Here is a 20,218-nt window from a genome sequence, read left to right on the forward strand (position 1 = left end):
TGGGCTTGGTACAAAATGCCTTTTTTAGCCTCAGTAGTTCGATTGAATTTGTTCATTTTGGTTAATAGGTAAACCAAAAATTCTTTTATATTGTATTGTAATGCCCAAATTAATATTTTCTTGCCATTAATCATGTTAAATTATTTTCAACAGACGGGGGAAACCTAACAAGGGTTCAGTATAGGGGATGAGCTTACCCATTTTTAGACAGTTGATAACTTCTTCTGTTGGAGTCGGGTTAACCACAGAACCTCTATGTTATTGTATATTATACTTGTATTTTAATACTTTTAGGACTTTGGTTTATGAAAAGGAGATTGAAATGCAAGTTGACATTTTTTTTTAATTTTTTTTACAGTTTAGATAGATGTCGTACACTGACCCAAATACCAGAATACCTATATTATTTGTCAATTCGAAATGTTGCGGGGGTTTTCTTCTTGAACTGGTTGAGCCAAGCAAGATTGACGACATTGACCTTTGGGGCAAGATAAACAAATATTGGCCCCATGAGCATTATTAGTAGAATTGCATTTGGGCCAACCGATTAGGATAGGTTGCAAAAGGGTTTAGCAATAACGGGGATTTTTCAATGCATCCAAAATATTAGAGGTGGTTCCTGGAAAATGGGAAACTATTTTCATGTGTTGGTATTGAGGGGTTAACAATTGGAGATCAATCGAGATGAGGGCTAGGCCTGCACCTCACGATACATAGCCAGCGTAGCCAACACTGCACATTCACGTCTGTTGCTGCTTAGTTTGCCAATGTTCCTCCACTTGATCCACTTTTTGTCGAAGATTACCAGGTGGACACAATGTTTTTTGTTGATCCAGAGCAAGCTCGGATGGGGTATCATCATTGGCACAAAATGACCCGGAACAAAATATTTAAACTAATGAGACTTTAGATGATGAAATTTTTTGGCTAACAACCCGACATCTTTGATACTGGGAGACGACCGGATATTTAGGAGTAGGGGTAAGTGTTTGATCGAATCGAATGAAAAATTTTCGAGTTAATTGAGTTGGCGAATCCTATTTTATCATTCTAACTCGATTTGAAATTTTCTCGAATTGAGTCGAGTGAGATGGAATTCGAATCGAATCGAATCAAATATATTTGTTCCAGTTAAATTAAAAAAAATGATTTTGGCTCATTATAATCATTACCACCCACCGTAATCAAATTTGTTATTAACTTTCATCCCCTCATAATTTATTTATTAATCTTTTATATACGGGTCAACTTCTTTGTTTGCTAAGTTGCTTCAATTATCTTCTAATTCTTGTCACTATGTAATATGAAATTAAAAAATATATTAAATGTAAAAATGTGATTTTTTATAATAAAATTATCTTAAAGATAAAATGCGAAATTGATATCAACATAAAATTTTAACACGAATATTTATGGCATCATCAATAATTCAATTTTAACAAAAATTTATGAAGATTCAATATTATTAAACAATTCAATAATATAAATAGTACAAAATGTGAAATTTAATTTAATAATATAAATAGTAGATATAAATAAAATTATTACTATTTAAGTTTAGGGATTTTTTTTGGATGATTTTAATTTTCTATTTGGGGGTAAAAGGTGAGAAGTAAAAGTTTAGGGAGAAAATAAAAAGTTTTGGGGTTGAGGGAGTAAAATTTTGGGGAGAAAGCAAATGGGGGAGTAAAATTTTGGGGGGTTAATATTCAAAAAAATTTTGGGAGGGGGGAGCAAATGGGTTTGGGGTAAAAGGGTGTGGGATGGGAAAGTAAAAGTGTTTTTTTTTGGGGGGGGGGAAGTGGGAGGGAGTAAAAGTTTTGGGGGAAAGTAAAAAGGTTTGGAAGTTTAGGGTAAAAATGTAAAATATTATAATTTTGTATTCGGTTTATTCGAATAATTCGAGTTATTCGAATTCAAAAACCAAACTCGATTTGAACTCAAAATTCAAGTTGACTCAAATAATTTGATTAATTCGAATAACTCGATACATTTAACTCGAAATTCGATTTTTTTTATTTTTTCGAGTCAAATCAAGTTTTGCTCACCCCTATTTTGGAGAGGTTGTTTGGCAATAGGAACCCCACTCCCGTGAGACTGTCGAGCCCATGTAGTTTGATTCTTGATCCTGTTGATACTGGTGTTAATGACCACCTACCGACATACAAACGTTGAAAGTGAAAAAAATTACTGCAACTAAATATGTGAATTAGGTGTGCCCACAATTGTACGAATTATGTTGTAATATAGAAGTTACAACGAAACACAAAAGTATTCCGAGGATTGTACCTAAAAGAGGCTTGATTAAATTAGTGATTAATCCTTACGATAACAAGTCTAAGCAGTAGTGAATTAAAACGATATTACAATAAATCATGAATAAATGAATGAAAATAGAACATGCAAAGAACATTAAATAACATAAATCAGTGATTCTAAATCTCTCAAATATAAAAACAGAAGACTAACTCACTTCAGTGTTCATAGCTAACTTCTAACTTAGGGTTCTATTCAATCAACTAGTTGTTAATCTAGTTATTACCTCTCAGCCTCTAACTAACCTAACTAGCCGGTAAGAACTACATGGTAGGCTATTCTCTTGACCTCATCTACCTAATTGACTTCCTAAGGTTGTCAGGCCTAGGGTTTAATCTCTCTCAACCCGAACTAATTGATTTGACAAGAAACCTTAAAAAATTGTTAACAACTTTCATATCCACTCGTTAATCTCCCTCGAATTTTAGTTACCCATGAATCTAAGTAACATAATCTCAAAATTGAATTGAAGCGTTAATTAAATATCACAAGATAAAATAAATAGAAATGAGAAGTGATTCTGAATATTGATGAAGTCTAAAACTGGAAATTCGTAGCAATAGTTGAGCAACTCACAATCCGAATTAAGAAAACGAACAACTAAATAAGAACTGAAAAATACTCGAAACGAAATTGCTAAAGTCAAAACCCTAATCTAAGTATTGAAAACTAAATAGAAGGGAAGAATTCCCCTTTTGAGTTTTAAATAGTCTTATTTATAGAAGTCATGTTAGATGACTTATTTAGACCTAATACAAGTGAATAAACATCATTAATTGGAGCTGTGCAAACTAAAACACCTTTTTTGTCTTTAGTGGTGTCGTCACAACTAAGCTTTTATGCCTATTTTATGACACCAATGGCAGTATGCTTCTTTGGTGCTTGTTCAGGGGTATGTCATGACATTCCCCGGTGTGTGTCGCGACATGGTCGACAGTATGCTCCTAAGGTATTCTGAAAGTTGTGTTGCGACATCCAAGCAGCATGTTGCAACATAAGGAGCTGTCCACTAACTCTTTGGCCTAAATTGACGTCCCGCACACTCAACCAACATGTTACTCCTCCCTTAGGCTCGAATTGACCTAAAAGGTCATAAAACACTCCTAATTACTTACTTTACTAACTAGATGCTTGGAATGCAAACTTAACAAAAGCATTATTTAATTTCTAGAAAACAAGCTCCCTAAGTGTCGTAAAAGACCTAATTTTCCACAACGAATTGTGGTAGATCAAACTACCCCACACTTAAGTCATTGCTTGTCCCCAAGCAATGTAATTGCACATGCAAGAAAATAAGCAAACAAAAGACACATAAAAGACGACCCTTTAGCATGTTTCATACAAACATATTGTCAGAAGCATAATAGATAGAAAAGTTTATCAAACATGCAATCTTAACATGGTATATAACCGATTCTCAATTTTTTTCATTTAAACATGAGAGTTCATTACAAAGCAAACAAGTAAAATATTGTCAAATATATGATTTCATCCAAATGCTTACAGAAGTATTACATTTATATTAGGCGAATACAAGTAACTATCATTCTACATACCTAATCTAATTTTCATCCATGAACAGAGTTACCTAATTCACATAGGAATTTTCGACTTGTAATGTTATGAGGCTTAGGGTTGTTCGAATTTCAAGAATAAAGCACTTCAAAACAGTTCTAGCACGAAAGTAGTTTGGCACATCATATTTTCCCCTACAGACCCCCTAATGTACGTTTTAGCTCACCCATTTTTATCTCCTTCTTTCACCTTCCTTTTCTCTCTTTAAGTAGGACACGACATTATATTGGTAAGTACAGTCATGTTAGCGAGTTTTGTGCAACATGACTGAAATTTTCTATGTTTTTGTGATTTTAATTTAATCACTTGTTTCTCTCATTTTCACTCACACTACTTTTAACTCGTTTTATGCTTTTATGGCTCTCGCTTTGCTTTTAACCCTCACAATGCTTTTGTTCTCTTATTATTTTCATTTAGGCACTTCTGCTTGCAAGAATCCTATACTTACTATATCATGTAGTTTCTTATATTCTCACTCTTTTATTTATTTTTGAAACCGCCTTGATGTATCTACCTATCCCTCAATATGTATGGCTTGATGTCTAAATTTGTGCATTAATTTTAGAGACCAAAAGAAAGATAACTAGATTTTATTTATGGGTCAAGGTTACTTTAGTTCATCAAGAAATGGATTTAGGCTTCAACTAAGGTACTAGGGAATCATGTATATGGTTAGCTTTTTGGCTTTCAGCTATACCAAACAATGCCTTAGGTCATCCCTAGGCACTTCAATATTCATGGACTTAACTAGGCTTAAGATTGCAAATTTCTAATTACCTTGTATTCAACTAACATGCATGCTCCCTACGTATTCATTCATCATTTGGTATACCTAACTACTTTATCCTATTCACAGTGTACTATATTGAACTAACTAGTCTAAAAATTTAAATAATTAAGATTTTGTTACTATCATTCCAAATTTTCAGTTTAAACAATTAATCTTATTTACATACTTTTAACCAATCATTTGTATTTCTTTATCCTTCATCACCGTCCACCATTATTGAAGGCTAAGAAATCATTCAACATTTCTTCATTTCAATTGACCAAAAATTCAAGTAAGTCCCTAATCATTTTGCTTTAATTTTTATTGAAACTTAATCATAGGAGTTTGATTTAGCTAGCTCATGTACCAATTTCTAAAATTGTTAATGTAACGACCCAAAAGTCAGTGGTGTCACAAAAGGTGGTTTCAAAATATCGTTCTCCAATGATCGAGTCCGTAAATGTTATTAATTAATATTTAAAAGTCAATTATAGTATTGTATTGAATTTTGGTCTGACGAATTTGTTAATTGGATAGTGAGTTAAGGTACAAGTGTTTCGACTCTAAAGTCAGTAGTGTTGGAAAATGAGGTATTAGGGCCTCGTTTCTATAAACTGAGCCTGTGAATATTTTTATTAAATATTTATAGAGTTATTATATTGGTTAATTGAATTTTAGATAGGTAATTTTGTCTAATTAGTGACTAATTAAGGTATAAGGACTAATTCATAAAAGTTATAAAAGTTAAATTGCTATAGATTTTTAATTAGTAAAAGGACTAGATGAGCAATTAGAACCTCCCTTGTTTGAAATATTATGGTGGATGACAACTAGCATCCACCAATTATGTTAATTATGATTAAAAGTGATTAAATTATGGTTAATTAATAAACTAGGATTAATTAATTATTAAAGTAAGTATATATGTTAAAATAAAAGAAAATAAATCTATTGTTCATCTTTTTTTTCTTCTCCACCCAAAGATAAGAAGGAAAAATAAGGTTTCATGCGTATCAACTTTTGGTCCTTCAAATTGGTATGTATTCAAGTTCGCTTTTCGTAATTTTTATATTTTTGAGATCGTGGAAGCTCGATTTAGTTAACCCATATTTTATTTTTCAAAATTGTTAAAGTTTATAAATTATATCATTGATGAATGCTTGAACTTTTAGTGTTACACTATTAGTTTGTAAGTTTAAGAGTGAAAAAAGACTAATTTGTAAAGTGAAAATTATTAATTTTGAATATATGGATCAAGTGTAAATATTTTGAAATTGATGTTGGATTTTGCAATTATTGGTAACAGAGTGCTATATAAGGATGTAATTGAGATTGATTTCAAATCAACGCTCAAATTTGAAAGTTATAGCAATCTCGATTTTAGGGACTAAATTGAATAAAATGAAACTTTAGGGACATCCAAAAATGAAATTGAATTGATATATGTTTATAATAGGTTGTTATAAGATGTTTGGAATTGATAAATTTAAATAAATTATTATAGATCGGAATTGAATTAATTGAAGGATAATCGCAAAAAAGTAAAAATTACATGTTAGTCCTTTGTACCTTGTTTGTTGCTGTTTTTCTAGGTAAATTCATATGGAACTTACTTTATTAATTTATGATATGTTTGTATTAAATTGGTTTAGTTTGAATTGTTATGTAAATAATGTCTTTTGGCATCAAATGGATTAAATCGTAAAATTATGAATTAAATGAAAAATATGAATAAATATATGATACCGGATGGATGTGACATTGTTATATAGGGGTGAGCATTCGACCGAATCGAATCGAATCGAAAATTTTTGAGTTAATCGAGTTTTCGAATCTCATTTTATCATCCTAACTTTATTTGAAGTTTTCTCGAATCGAGTCGAGTGAGATGGAATTCGATTCGAATCGAATATATTTGTTCGAGTTAAATTTTAAAAAATAATTTAGGTCTTTGTAACCATTATCACCCATCGTAATAAAATTTGTCCACCTTAATAAAATTTTTTATTAACTTTCATCACCTCATAATTTATTTATTAATTTTGTATATACTTGGTTAGCTTATTTGTTTGCTTAGTTGTTTCAATTATCTTGATTTTTGTCACTATGTATTTTGGAATTAAAAATATATTAAATGTAAAAATATGATTTTTAATAAAAGTTATTTTAAAAATAAAATGTGAAATTGATACCAATATAAAATTTTAAATCGAAATTTTGATGGCATAATTAAGAATTCAATTTTAATATAAATATTCAATATGACTAAACAATTCAATAATATAAATAATCTAAAATGTGAAATTTTATTTAATAATATAAATAGTATATATAAATAAAATTATTACTATTTATGTTTAGTGATTTTTTTTGGATAATTTTGATTTTTTATTTGAGAGTAAAGGGTGAGAAGAAAAAGTTTAGGGGGAAAATAAAAAGTTTTGGGGAATAAAAGTTTGAGGGAAAGTAAATAGGGGAGTAAAATTTTGGAGGGAAAATATTAAAAAAAATTGGAGGGGGGAGGGCTTGGGGTAGATAGGAGGAGGGATGGGAAAAGTTTTAGGGGAAAAGTGGGAGGGAGTAAAAATTTTGGGGGGAAATAAAAGGTTTTGAGGGCTTTGGGAGTAAAATTTTGAGAAAAAGTAAATGGAAGAGTAAAATTTTGGTGGGAAATGGATTTTGGGTAGATTGGGGGGTTAGGAGGGGAGGGGAGTAAAAGTTTTGGGGGGGGAATGAGAAGGAGTAAAAGTTTGGAGGGAAAAGTAAAAAAGTTTGGGAGTTTAGGGTAAAAAAGTAAAATATTATAGTTTGACATTCGAATTATTCGAATTATTCGAGTTATTCGAATTCGAAAACTCAACTCGATTCGAACTCGAAATTCGAAAAAAAAATTGAGTTGATTCGAATAACTCGATTCGTTTAACTCGAAATTCAAATTTTTTTTCGATTTTTTTTAGTCGAATCAAGTTTTGCTCACCCCTATTGTTATATAATTGGATAGTATTTATATGATGATGTTACAAGGTTTAAATTGTAAATGATTGGTATTTGAAATGTGAAAAGTGTGTATATGGCTACAGGGATTGTAACGAATAGTATATGGTAAAATTGCCCGAGTGAACGTATTAAAGAATATGATACAATTGGAATGTCAAGCACACTGTACGGATATGTGAGATGGTATGGAGATATTACTGATTATACTGGAATCCAACATTCGTTGCGAGTTACAGATTTATACTAGTTTGGTGGAAGGATGTGTTGTACCTGTTATATGATGCCTATGGGCTTTGCACTTCGGTGCACTAGTATGTTGTAGTTTGAGCCTTTACAAGCAATCTAGTGTGGTGTAGTTACCCGTGTATCTAAATCTATTTATTATAGTTCCTCGAGCTACTGAATTAATGGAAAAGAGGAATGACAGTAAGAAAATATGAGTCACACATTCAAATGGTTATATGATGAATAAATTATACAAATGGTAATATATTGAATCATATATTACATGTTATAATGATATATTACTCTATATACGTCTAGAGGTGATTATGGGTTGAGCTACCCGGCCCGGCCCAACAGCCAGCCCGAAAAATAAGGGTTCGGGTAAAAATATAGGTCTGAAATATGGGTTTGGGCAAAAAATGAGGCCCATTTAGAAAACGAGCTAGGCCTCGAGTAAAACTTTTTTGGCCCAGGCCTGGCTCGACTCGGCCCGAATTATATATTAAATATATTTTTTTTATTTTTAATCAAATATACTTTTTAATCAAATATATATTAAATATATACTTTTTTGGTGTTGTAAAATTTAATATGGGCCGAGCCGGGCCGGGTTCGGGCTTAGCAATTTTCTTTCGAACCGGGCTTGGATAAATTTTTAAGCCCATATATCGGGCCAGGCCGAGCCTAGGCCTAGAGAACGGGCCTAAAATTTTGTCTAAGCCCAGCCTGAACTCGGCCCATGATCACCTCTATATACGTCAAACTCACCTTATTATTGTAAAATGCTATATCGACTTAAATTGTATTAATATATTAGATTGATAACTTCATCTATTCTCACAACCCTATACGAATCTAGAAAGGCTTCCTATGTCTCCCAATTTTGACCAATTAGTTTATGTAACACGATCTATAAGGTTATCACCAAGATCATGGTTATGAGAATCAAACCCTTTCTATGCAAGATCATATCTCCTTTCCAAGGCAATTTTGTTCCCAGAAGGCAAACTTATGACAATGACATCATCGTTCAAGAGATCATGCACTCGCTTAAAAAGATGAAAGGCAAAAAAGGCATCATGGTCATAAAGTTGGAACTTGAGAAAGCCTATTACAAACTAGAATTTAGCTTTATTAGAAAATTCCTCCATTTTTTTGACTTCCCAAACATGTGGATTAAATCGATCATGAGTTGTGTCTCTACCACTTCAACTAAAGTACTCTTGAATGGATCTAAACTCCAAATTTTTCACCATTCCCGAGGAATTAGGCAAGGAGACCCTTTCTTTTCGTGCATTTTTTTTTATATAAATGGAATTCCTAAACCTGTAGATTCTGAAAGAAGTGGAACAGAAAGCGTGGGAAACGGTCTGTGCTTCAAAAAGTGGCTATTAGTTCTCACACCTTTTTGTGGACATTGCCATCTTTTTGTCAAAACGAATAACAAAACTATGGAAACCATAAGGACTCTTAACAACTTCATGAAGAAATTTCTCAATGTATAAATTTTCGAAAGTCAACAATAATTTTCTCCCTAATTTGCATGACCAATATAAAAGATTGAATCTCTAGTTCCCTAGGGATCAAAGAAACGCAAGATCTTAGAAAATATCTAGGGTTCCCTATCCATTCGAAAAAGGTGCCTCATGGTGTTTATGATTTCATAATTAATTAAGTTAGGATCAATTGAAAGCATGGAAAGTCAATCTCCTCTCCTCTATAAAGAGACTTATCATTATCCAGTCTACAATGGCCACCATCTTCAACTATTTCATACAATGTCACATGTTACCTACTAGCATCCTTACCAACTTGATTGCTTGAATAGAAATTTTCTTTGAGGTTAGAGTGACCAATACAGGAAAATTCACTTGGTAAATTGAAATTTAGTGTCTTATCCGAAGGAACAAAGAGGGTTAAACCTCCAATTTTCCAAACAAAAGAATCAAGCCCACCTAGTTAAGTTGGTGTAAAGGTTCATCCAAGAGAAAGATAATCTCTAGGCAAAGACTCTCATTGCAAAATATGTCTAAGACCCTAAGAACCTCAAGTCGTGGGCAATACATCGGCAACTTGGAAGCACTTAGAAATATTAGTTCGTTTCTTGCATCGGGTCTTAGATGGGTGGTTTGAGATGGAAGAACAATGAATTTCTAGCACAATAACTAATCTAGATTGAGGTTCCTTTAGGGAACCATGGCCCACTCCTGAGGGATGAAGGTAATTGGACCTTCCAACAAGTTAGAGACAAATGTGAAGCACAAGGGCCCCAATGCATCTTTGTCCAATTACCTCGAGAAATGATTGACTTCTTCTTGAGCATCCCATCCTCTGATATCCCATATGTAATTATACCCAATGCTATGGTCCTTCAAGCAACAGTTATTTTACTTTTGCAAGTGCTTACTCCATTTCATAGGTATAAATTCTCTCCCCTCACCCCAAAAATTATTTGTGAAGACTTATCGAAAAGTTAAACCCCTTCCCAATCTTTTTTTTTTTTTTGTGCAAATGTGATCTTAAGGTTATCCCCACTAAGGCCTTTCTCCGATCGAGGAACCTAAGTGTGGAGGATCTTGCCCCATTTGCTCTAGTTTGCAAGAAGAGATCTTTCACCTCTTTAAAGGTTGCTTTGTCATAAGGTGTCTCTAGAATAACCTCCACAGTACTACTCAATTCAAGCCCTTAATTCCACCTAGTTGGGAGGATTGTCTATTCACCAACCTCTCCTTGAAGACATGGATGAACAAGCCAAGACTCCTTTGGAATGTTCTATTTGCTTTTTCCCTCTGAAGATATGGTTGGTAAGAAATGCTCGTGCTTTTGGTAATTCTCGTCCAACTTTTCTCCAATATTTTAAAATAATTATTTTACCTTTATTATTTAATTTCTAAAATGATAATAATATAATAATATATTGTACAATAAATAAAAATATTTAATTGATATGTTTATTGTTCTTCTTTCTCAAATATACATCAAAAAAATTAAAAATATTAAATGAAGAGGGCAAGATTTATCCAATATTTTGATTTTCAAATTTTAACAACCAGAGGCAGCCCAGAATATTCCTATAGTGTAGAGATGTCATCTTTACTAATAAATATACTAGTTCTACAATACAATCCAAAAGCATACCAACATTTTTAATTTTTATCAACACTTCTAATTTATAGCAATACCAAAATTTCTAACATGAAAGGCGTCAGTATCAAAATTTCTAACAAAAACATTAAAAAATTTAGTAAACATTGGATATTTGCAGGAGAATTTTCCTTCCTACCCCAATGTGAGATTATCCGACTCAACCTAAAAGTTTAATATATTTAATTTATATAATTCATGTTTCATTTTTCTAGCTTAAACCGGATCAAATTATTATTTAACAATAAATATTCAGTATCAAACTAATTTTTAAAGGGAAAAACTCAAGTCTCAATCCAGTTTAATCTATTAACACGTTTACTTAATTTATAATAACAACATTAATTAGTTGCTAATGAAGCTTTGAATACCATGTTTAATTCATAGGTTAAGAAATTATAAGATGGCAGGAATAACGTGGCATGAATCATACCTGATTAACATTGTTGAGGATGAACAGGTTTCCAAAAAGGCTCACCTCACTGGTCTTGATCTCTCCCAAGGAAATCATCGGATCTCAAATAATTGGAGCAAACTGCATTTTAATCAAATCGTAGCACCTTCAAGATAACATAATTGTCTGCTCACACTTTTAACTCTTTCGACTACAGGGACTAAAAGGAAAATGAAACAATGTGATCTCTCTTCCAGTTTATTGGTAGCCACTTTTAGAACAATGGACCGTTGCTATTGAGACAAATACGAGCACCTCAACATCAATCCAAAAGTCGGTCCTACCTAATTTGTACAATGTTCAGTCACAGCAGTGCGTTGATCAATTATATGGGGCTTATAAAATAAATTACGAACTCGAGAGTGGATACGTTATGTTCTAAACAAATAATAATAAAGGGTGAAAGCATGCAGTTGAAGCCTTTTGCATCGGCTCAGCAAAACCAAAACGGAACCATAGCCGGCTCTTTCCACAATGTGCTTGAACGTGGCAAGGGATTTGAAATGGTTGCCATCTCTTGGCACAAACTATACGGAGAAGGAAATTCAAGAACCATAATCAAGCCTTCACCCTTTGGGGGTTACAAAAGAGCCTTGCTCGTCTGTTGACTGTTTCAATTGCAAAACTGCTTTCACTTACAGAAGTACATGAAAATTTTGTTTGCACTTGCAGAGCAATCTGGTGACAACAATAACCCAACCTCCTCGGATTCAGCATTGCACCACTACAGGAAAATTTTGGAAAATATATACTTAACACAGCAAGTATTCAACTTACATCTCCATTTTTTGTATGCTAATGAACCATCATCACGACTTTAACAATAGGATGCCAAGGTCGGGTCTCTGCTTCTCAATGAACATGGAAACTCCAGAACCTCAAATGCTTGACTAAAAAGCCCCCACCCTTTTGAACTGTACAATTCCAAAAAAAAGAAAACAAAGAGCTGGGAAAAGAAAACCTCAAACCCAATAGGCATCATTCCAGTTTTGCCTTGGAAGGAGTCCCCCATGCTCACTCATGCTCCCTCTTAGCCTATAAAAGCTTGGCTTGCTTCGGACTGTTCTCAAGGGACCTGATCTGTTACCGTGTCTAATTGGCAAAGATGTTCCACTTCCAACCAAAATTGAAGTCGAAAACGGTCGGTTTTCCATCTCTTCAAGTGGACCTGAACTATACTCCATTGTGATAAAAGATGAGGCCTGCCCATAAGTTAAGCGGGGGGTGACCCCACCAGCATTCCACCAACTGCTATCAGAAGGGGCAAAATCCCCTTTAAAGTCAGGTTGGGGAGCAGAAGACTCCTTCTGACTACAGCAATCCCCACCAGTTTCATCCGTGTCATTGTATATCAGCTTCAAAGCCTGCACAACTTCACCCATAAAAGGTCTCTGAGTCACCTCTGGGTGAACACACATGGAAGCAATGGATGCCACCTTAGCCATGTCATCAAAATCATATGTTCCAGCCAAAGAAGGATCCACCAACTGTTCTACACCTTCTCTACTGGTGAGTAGAGGCCGAGTCCAAGTTACTAGATTTTCCTGTCCCTGAGGTTGGGACATATCCACAGGTTTTCGACCAGTCAAAAGCTCAAGAAGCACTACCCCAAAACTGTAAACATCACTCTTAACAAGTAGGTGCCCAGTCATAGCATATTCAGGAGCAACATACCTGCAAATCACAAACTTCACCTTTAATAATGTTTTGAAGAGCAAACCAGTCAGAAGACATAGAAGTTTCAAGATCTTCTGTTGCAATCCAAGAAAAAGCAGTATTGGGGTCTAGGAAATATTTAATTTTAGAGTTACATTGCATTTCTTTGGTACAATTAAAAAACATTAAAAATCTTAAAGAGATCAGAATTTGACTACTAAAAAGCATTTCAGATATAAGAAATTGCTAACATTATGCCATCAAGAGTTTTTATGGATCAACCTAAAATTTGCATGAAATAACTTTCAATTAAAATAGAACTCAGCTAGTCTCGTTGCCCATTAATTTACGAAGAAGAGTAGTAGTATGTACTACCCTTTCAGGGAAATTCATATGATAAGTATCTAGTTATTTTCATAAAAGGATTACCCAAAAGTTCCCATAACCCTGGTAGAAATGTGCTGGCTTCCTTCAGTTGCTTCCCTTGCTAAACCAAAATCTGATACCTTTGGGGTGAAGTCATTTTCTAATAGAACATTGCTAGCCTTAAAATCTCGGTGAATCACTCGAGGGTTTGAATCTTCATGAAGATAAGCCAATCCTCTAGCTGCTCCAAGGGCAATCTTCAGGCGTGCATCCCAATCAAGAGGTCTTTCATCTTTATCGACACCTAATCACCAACACAGAGATTATACAACAGTCCATCCATTTCAGTGAAAACTAGAAAAATCATATAAAATCATTTTAGCATTGCAACATTTGCTGATCTGGTAGTAATTACTACTACTTTTTTTTTAACTTTTTTTTTCCTGGATAAAAAGTTAATAGGCAGCTTTCTTAACCTTATGAAAGTTATTAAATTGAACAAGGAAATACTCCAATAAAAAAAGACAAAAATGGGCAGAGTTGATAAGGAAAATTGTACCATGCAAGTGTGATTCCACACTTCCATTTGGAACAAGTTCATACACCAAGCAGCGTATGCGCCCTTCAATACATATACCAACAAGTTTCACAAGATTGCGGTGGTGCAATCGGCTCAGCATCTCCACTTCTGCAATAAATTCACGGTCCCTATTCTGACTATCTCTTGTAAGCAACTTAACAGCTACCTCACTTCCATCTTCCATGACACCACCATATACACGTCCAAATCCTCCTTCACCAAGAATCCTCTTTGAACTAAACTTGTCTGTCGCCTTCTCAAGCTCCGCAAGTGCAAATGTTTTAATTGAGAGCGCAGAAGTAGCCATGGTGGACATGAGCGACATTGATGTAGAGCTTGCCATACTGCTTGACAAGATGGAACCAATGCCTGCATTTTCACAAACATCAGATTGTCATATATTCCAATTCCACAGACATCTGAATAGTTTATACAGACAACAATGAAATATAAATGATCAATCTCTTCCATTAGAGTCGACCAAAATAGATATTAACACGCAGCAAAAAAAAACAATTGACATTCTATAAACTGTGCCTCATCAAGATCATTTTACAGTGAAGCACAGTAAAGAAAAGAAAAGAAAAGAAACCAAAATAATGGCATCTGTAGTAACCAAACTTCTGAGCTCTACTCAGCTTAAAGAATGAGTAACCATTACAATTCAGTCATTGCAGAAACTGAAAATATAGAGGCATACAGCTGAGGGCTATGTGCCTAAACAGCAATAGTCGAAAACCAGTTCACAACATCATATTACATTCCAATTCCATATAACAGACTGTAGATATCAGACCTAAATCTCACTTGCAAACCTACCAGATCTTTTGTTTATCAAGGAGGGAAATGCCGGACCAACAGCACTGGATGGTCTTCCAACCTTCCTCCATTTTACAAGGACAGTGATTGCTCCAGCTAAAACTAATAAGAGCACAAAAGCAGATAAAACAATAATGGCAATGATCCTGATGTTCATCTTTTGGTTATTGTTAACAAAATTAGCCGTGATTGGTAGATCTGCAGCACTTCCGGTTGGACCACTCCCCAGAAAATTACTGTATGGAGGTGAAGCAGGAATTCCTAACAAAATGTTTTTTAAATCATAGAGTTCATAAACATTACATAACAATCAAATCGTATGACAGAAAGTTATTAGAAAAAGAGATAACTACCTGGATAACTTATGGATACCACCTCATAAGTTCCAAAAAGAGTTGAATTCAGAGATATTCTTTTATGAAAAAGTCGGTCATATGTAAGCATTGCTGTTGTATTATCAAACTTTTCTCCAAGAGGAACTAAGTTAATCTCAACCAACGTTCTCCCTTGATTTTGGGTATCAGCAGTTGCACCCATTATTTTTACTTGACTTTGTTGCAAATATATGCCTGCAGCAACCTCAATCTCTAGCTCATTCATCACAGGGAAAACAGCATAAGGAGCTACAGTTAGGAGAAGTTTGACTTTCATAGGGAACACACAACCACAAGGTGAACCAAAAGGAGTTGCAGTAAGTGGCTCCACGCAAATTTGATCGCAGCCTGACAAAGTTTTTGTAATAAAAACCACAAAGAACTATCAGGGGGAGAGGTATGTAAAGCATTTTAAACAAAGTACATGCTCTGACCCATTGACTTTAGTATGTAAAAAGAAGACACACTCAACCTAGCCATGATCCCCAGGACAAAAAATAAGTTGTATAGGCCCCTCAACTGAGATTAGAGTCTAAACAATAAGATTTTTTGTGACCAAAAAAAGGTTTAAGCAAGCCATGTCCTCTAGACATTGCACAAGACCCATAGTAAGTTACCTTGCTCTAAAGGTGGTGCAGCAGCTTCTCGAGGTTTAACATCATGATGACGACGGTGACCACCATGATGATGTCTGGGTACCACATGGCCACTAGGGCTAGCAAAAGGAGCTGCAATGCAAGAGACATCAGCCATAGGACATCATAACATAATGACAAGGTGTAGGAAATAGATTGCAATAAGTACCTTGATGGATAGGAGAAGGTCCAGGAGCAATAGCCGGTCCAAAAGAAGGATTGACATGTTCCTGGGGTGATCTTGCTCGAGAAAATAACACACGCACTGAAAGCAGCCTAGCTGCTAGGAGCAGAACAACCTTATTAATATTTCATAAGCAAGAGTAATAATGCGAAGTAATTTAAGGATGCTAGAATGCCTTTAAAAGTCATCTGATAACCTATACTGAACATCTATAGAAAATAGGTAGACATGAACAACTTAATGTAGCACTCTTTTTTCTTCTATCGCATCATTAATTTAACATCATGGGTTAAATATCAGAAAACGTGACAGGAGGATCAAGGAACCTTTTAATAACATTGACTTATGAAGAACTGGAAGTAGGCATGAAAAACTTATAACTTAAGCTTTCTAAGTTTACATGCCATTAGACTGAAGAATTGGGAAGCAAAGATGCATAAGAAAAGAGCCTATCTGATGACTAACATGTACTCCACAAATAGATGGTAAGAGTTCCTCTTCTAAACAGAATACATAAAGAACCTTGAAGATCCTTTTTTTGATAAAACAATTAGTGGGCAAAGCGCAAACTAACATATAAAACTGTAAAACAAAAATAAAAAACTTGTTAAAACTAACAACAATTTTTTAGCTGGGACATACTATCCATCACCTTGAAGTAGACACCAGATTCCTCTTCAAGTACATTTTTCATGTCTCATACTTGCCAAGTAAGCTTTGAGAAGACAAATGGCTCAGAGCAAGTTCAACAAATTAAAGCTCCGTTAACCATTGAGGTTCAAAAGTGTTTTTCAACCCAAATCATGATTTTAAGCCAAATGCAATAGTAAACAAGTACATTTTCAAACCAAACCATGTTTTTAAACTGTGATTTTAACTCAAACCAGAAAGCCAAAATTTTTAGGTTTAAGCTTTTGCAAAAGTGCTTTTGGCAGAAATGACCTTCTTATCCTCATTAAAGAAGTTCAATATATCTTCTACTTTACAACATCATCTCTAAAATAGACATTTTATCTTCTCAAAAGCACTTTTTGAGAGCAATAGTAAATAGGGAAGAGCATAAATTGGTTAAAACGGTTTTAATTGATTTAACCGATTAATTTGGTTAAGTTGGTTTAGTGGTTAAATCAGTTGTAAGGTTGGCTTATTTGGTGTCAATCAGTTATCGATTATTGAATTTCATATACAAACCGACTGACTTAATATTTAATATTTTCTAATTATTTTAGATAAATTTATATTTTATAATATATAAATCAGTTAAGTCGGTTAAATATATCAATATATTCATTATTTTAAAATATATATTTTATAATATATTTATCTTAAATCAATTAACCGACTTAACCGACCGATGTTAAGTCAGTTCATTAGGTCAGTTTATATAAGTAGGTCAGTTCGGTTATTATATGATGATCAGTTAAGTTTAAAAAACCAACCAAACCAACTGAATTAATCGTTTGTACACCCCTAATGGTAAACACTGTCAAACTTTTTAAAAATACATTTCCACATCACTTTCTAAAAACACTTTTCAACCTCAATGGTAAACTAATCCTAAGGCATTGTCAATAAGACTCTTCACGAGTTAGACAGGTATTAGCTTAGGCTACAAAAAAACATAAATTACACTAAAAAAATTCCCCAGTAGCATTCAAGAACCTGAATTTCAAATTTTGGACTTGGATTTCAAAAATTGGGCAAATTGAGTTATAACACACATACAAATGTAACACTCATAATTTTTTTCTCAAATCCATGGATTTGTTGGATGCCTATTTAGTAGTGAATTTGAAATTCCTAAAGAATTTATGAACTTCACGAATTCATGCTTTTTATACTTTCCAAATAAATATTTATGTAGAAATCCAACTAATTTATTCATAAGGAATGCATTTCCTTCTAACAATTAATATAGCAAATGAAATCCAGATCCAAATTTTCAAATTCATGTTCCAAACATAACATCAAGTATTTTCAGTTAACATTATAGCTTCATGGATAAAACATCAAGCTTTACCTACTTGGATATAAATAATTGATCATTTCAAGTCTAGACAGGAAATTAATCAAAAGAATTTATTCAACTTCATTAACATTTAAAGATAAATAAATTGTTACCATGATCAATGATTGTTTCCATTGCAGACAACTGATGCACTGGTTGTAAAGGAGACAATAACATTTGCAGTCCTGGTAATAAAGATAAAAATTAAATGGCAGTGATGTTAGTCTTCCTTAATGAACTATAGTTATTGTAACCGTTATGGCAACACATGTCCTTAACTCTATTTGAATGCAACACATAATAACCACAAATTACAAGAAATTAGATAACTATAACAAAGATTTTAACATTTCCAAGGGTAACCGATTTTGACCGTTTACTCAAGAAGGATTGTACCCAAAAGCATTGCTATACAGAAGCTATAATACAAATATTTAAGGCTCATACTCTTTTCAAGAAGCATCCATGGAAAAATAAAATATAAATAAAACAAAGAAAACTAACAGGAAATCCGGAATTCACGAACAGAATTTGATAATTGAAGCTCAGTTAACCTTAATGGTATTAGAACACTTTTAATTTGAGCTAACCTTTTAGGATAATTAATAATATGTAATTATTCCTGACGTCCATATTATCCATAGTATATTCCTCAAAGGGCTAAGATATGAATAGTTCATCTGATATCCCTTTTTCCAAATTATTTTTTTTTTCTCAAGATACTGTATGGAATTAGAAAACAGGGGACTAACAAATTACTCAAAAAGCAAACCCTTCCTTACATTTTAAAATTTTCTTTTTTCCCCTTTCTTTTGTTTTGGCGAACGCGAAAGATTAAGCTAAAGGATAAACGTTATAGTGGAAAGTTTAAGTAGACATAAAGAGAGCCAATCAGCAGTAAAGCCAAAGCCTACTTAGCTTCATAAAGCATGCTGACCTTTTCTTAATTTCTATAAATAAAATTAAAAGCTAACTCGGACTAGATTTTAGTCCACTTTCCTTCCTTATCTATTATTGGCTCAGCAACCAAACAGATAAAACGAAATTAAAGAAAAAAAAACAGAAGAGCAAGTATCCAGAAAGAGTGATACCGAAACAAGAACAAGAGAGAAAGCTGGGTAAGTAAACAAGAAGCAAAATGAGCAGAGTCAAAGCAGGCATCTTCTCTCGCCGAACCAGAGTCCACAGCAACCATCGTCAGACACCAACTCGAACCACGTGCGAGTCGTCGGAGAGACACTGGAGATTCCTAAGTTTCCGATGGACCATTCGCTGCCAGCCAAACTCTCCGTTGCTCTCTCCGAGCGAAACGACGCACCTCATAACTAAACCAAACAAAACTAAAACCTAAGCTGCTCCGCCGCCAAGCGCCCCTCCAAAAAAAAGTAAAAGAAACGGAACAAAAACCCTAGGAGAGAGAAGATGAAGAGAATGAGAGTCGGCGTGATTGTAGTAGATCCATGAAATGCGGCAAAGATCTAACGCAACAATGCAGAGGAGAAAATAGGTCTTCCCTTTTCTTTTCTAGTTTGGGAGATGAGAACATGGAAAAGGGATTCTTGGGGTGAGAGTAGAAAATTGAGAGAGTAAAGGGAGAACTGCGTCTGTGAGAGACACAGAGAGTGGGAGTGGGGCTGGAAAGGTGGGGAGGTGCTTTATTACTGGAGTGGAGTGTAGCCTACAGCAAAAGCAAACACTGCTTCATGAAATTGATGATGGCTGTCTGGTACGCGCTTCTATGCAAGCGCGTTTTCTTAACGCACCGACGAAAACGACAAACCTGGAAGCCGTTTGTTGCCGTCACTTGAAATTTCGCAAACCGTTTTTCTGTTTTACAAACTCCCAACATATTTTGAAAATTAAAATTAGGTCAATTTCTGATTAAAAAAAATACAAACAAACAAAATTAGAATGAGCCTTTTAAATAAGTTGAATGGAATAAATTTTGATTTGAGTCTGTCGGTTAATTTTTTTGAAAATTAAAATTCATGACATTCACTTGTTTTTTTTTTTCAAAACATAGATTTTAAAATTTAAAATAGTAAATTTTAAGTGAATAATTATTATTTTTTAAATGGGAAAGGTAATTATGGGCTAAATTACGGAATAAAGCTAT

General features: G+C 33.9%; 1 protein-coding gene across 2 annotated transcripts; it reads right to left on the minus strand.

Moving 5' to 3' along the window:
- Positions 1–11,310: 11,310 nt before the first annotated feature.
- LOC105798611 (receptor-like serine/threonine-protein kinase ALE2) lies at positions 11,311–19,766 on the minus strand. 2 transcript variants are annotated; one of them, XM_012628734.2, is made up of 9 exons: positions 19,194–19,766; positions 18,216–18,287; positions 16,080–16,193; positions 15,893–16,003; positions 15,255–15,623; positions 14,902–15,162; positions 14,062–14,451; positions 13,566–13,806; positions 11,311–13,154 (listed from the first exon to the last, which is right to left on the minus strand). In XM_012628734.2, the coding sequence occupies exons 1-9, from the start codon at positions 19,261–19,263 to the stop codon at positions 12,443–12,445; spliced, it is 2,340 nt and encodes a 779-aa protein (XP_012484188.2). In that variant the 5' UTR covers positions 19,264–19,766; the 3' UTR covers positions 11,311–12,442. The 2 variants fall into 2 exon arrangements, with proteins under 2 accessions (XP_012484188.2, XP_012484197.2); XM_012628743.2 differs by having other exon boundaries at positions 16,080–16,190; positions 19,194–19,764.
- Positions 19,767–20,218: the final 452 nt, after the last annotated feature.

The sequence above is a fragment of the Gossypium raimondii genome, chromosome 7 (assembly GCF_025698545.1).
Source record: "Gossypium raimondii isolate GPD5lz chromosome 7, ASM2569854v1, whole genome shotgun sequence".
Classification (NCBI taxonomy): Eukaryota; Viridiplantae; Streptophyta; class Magnoliopsida; order Malvales; family Malvaceae; genus Gossypium; species Gossypium raimondii.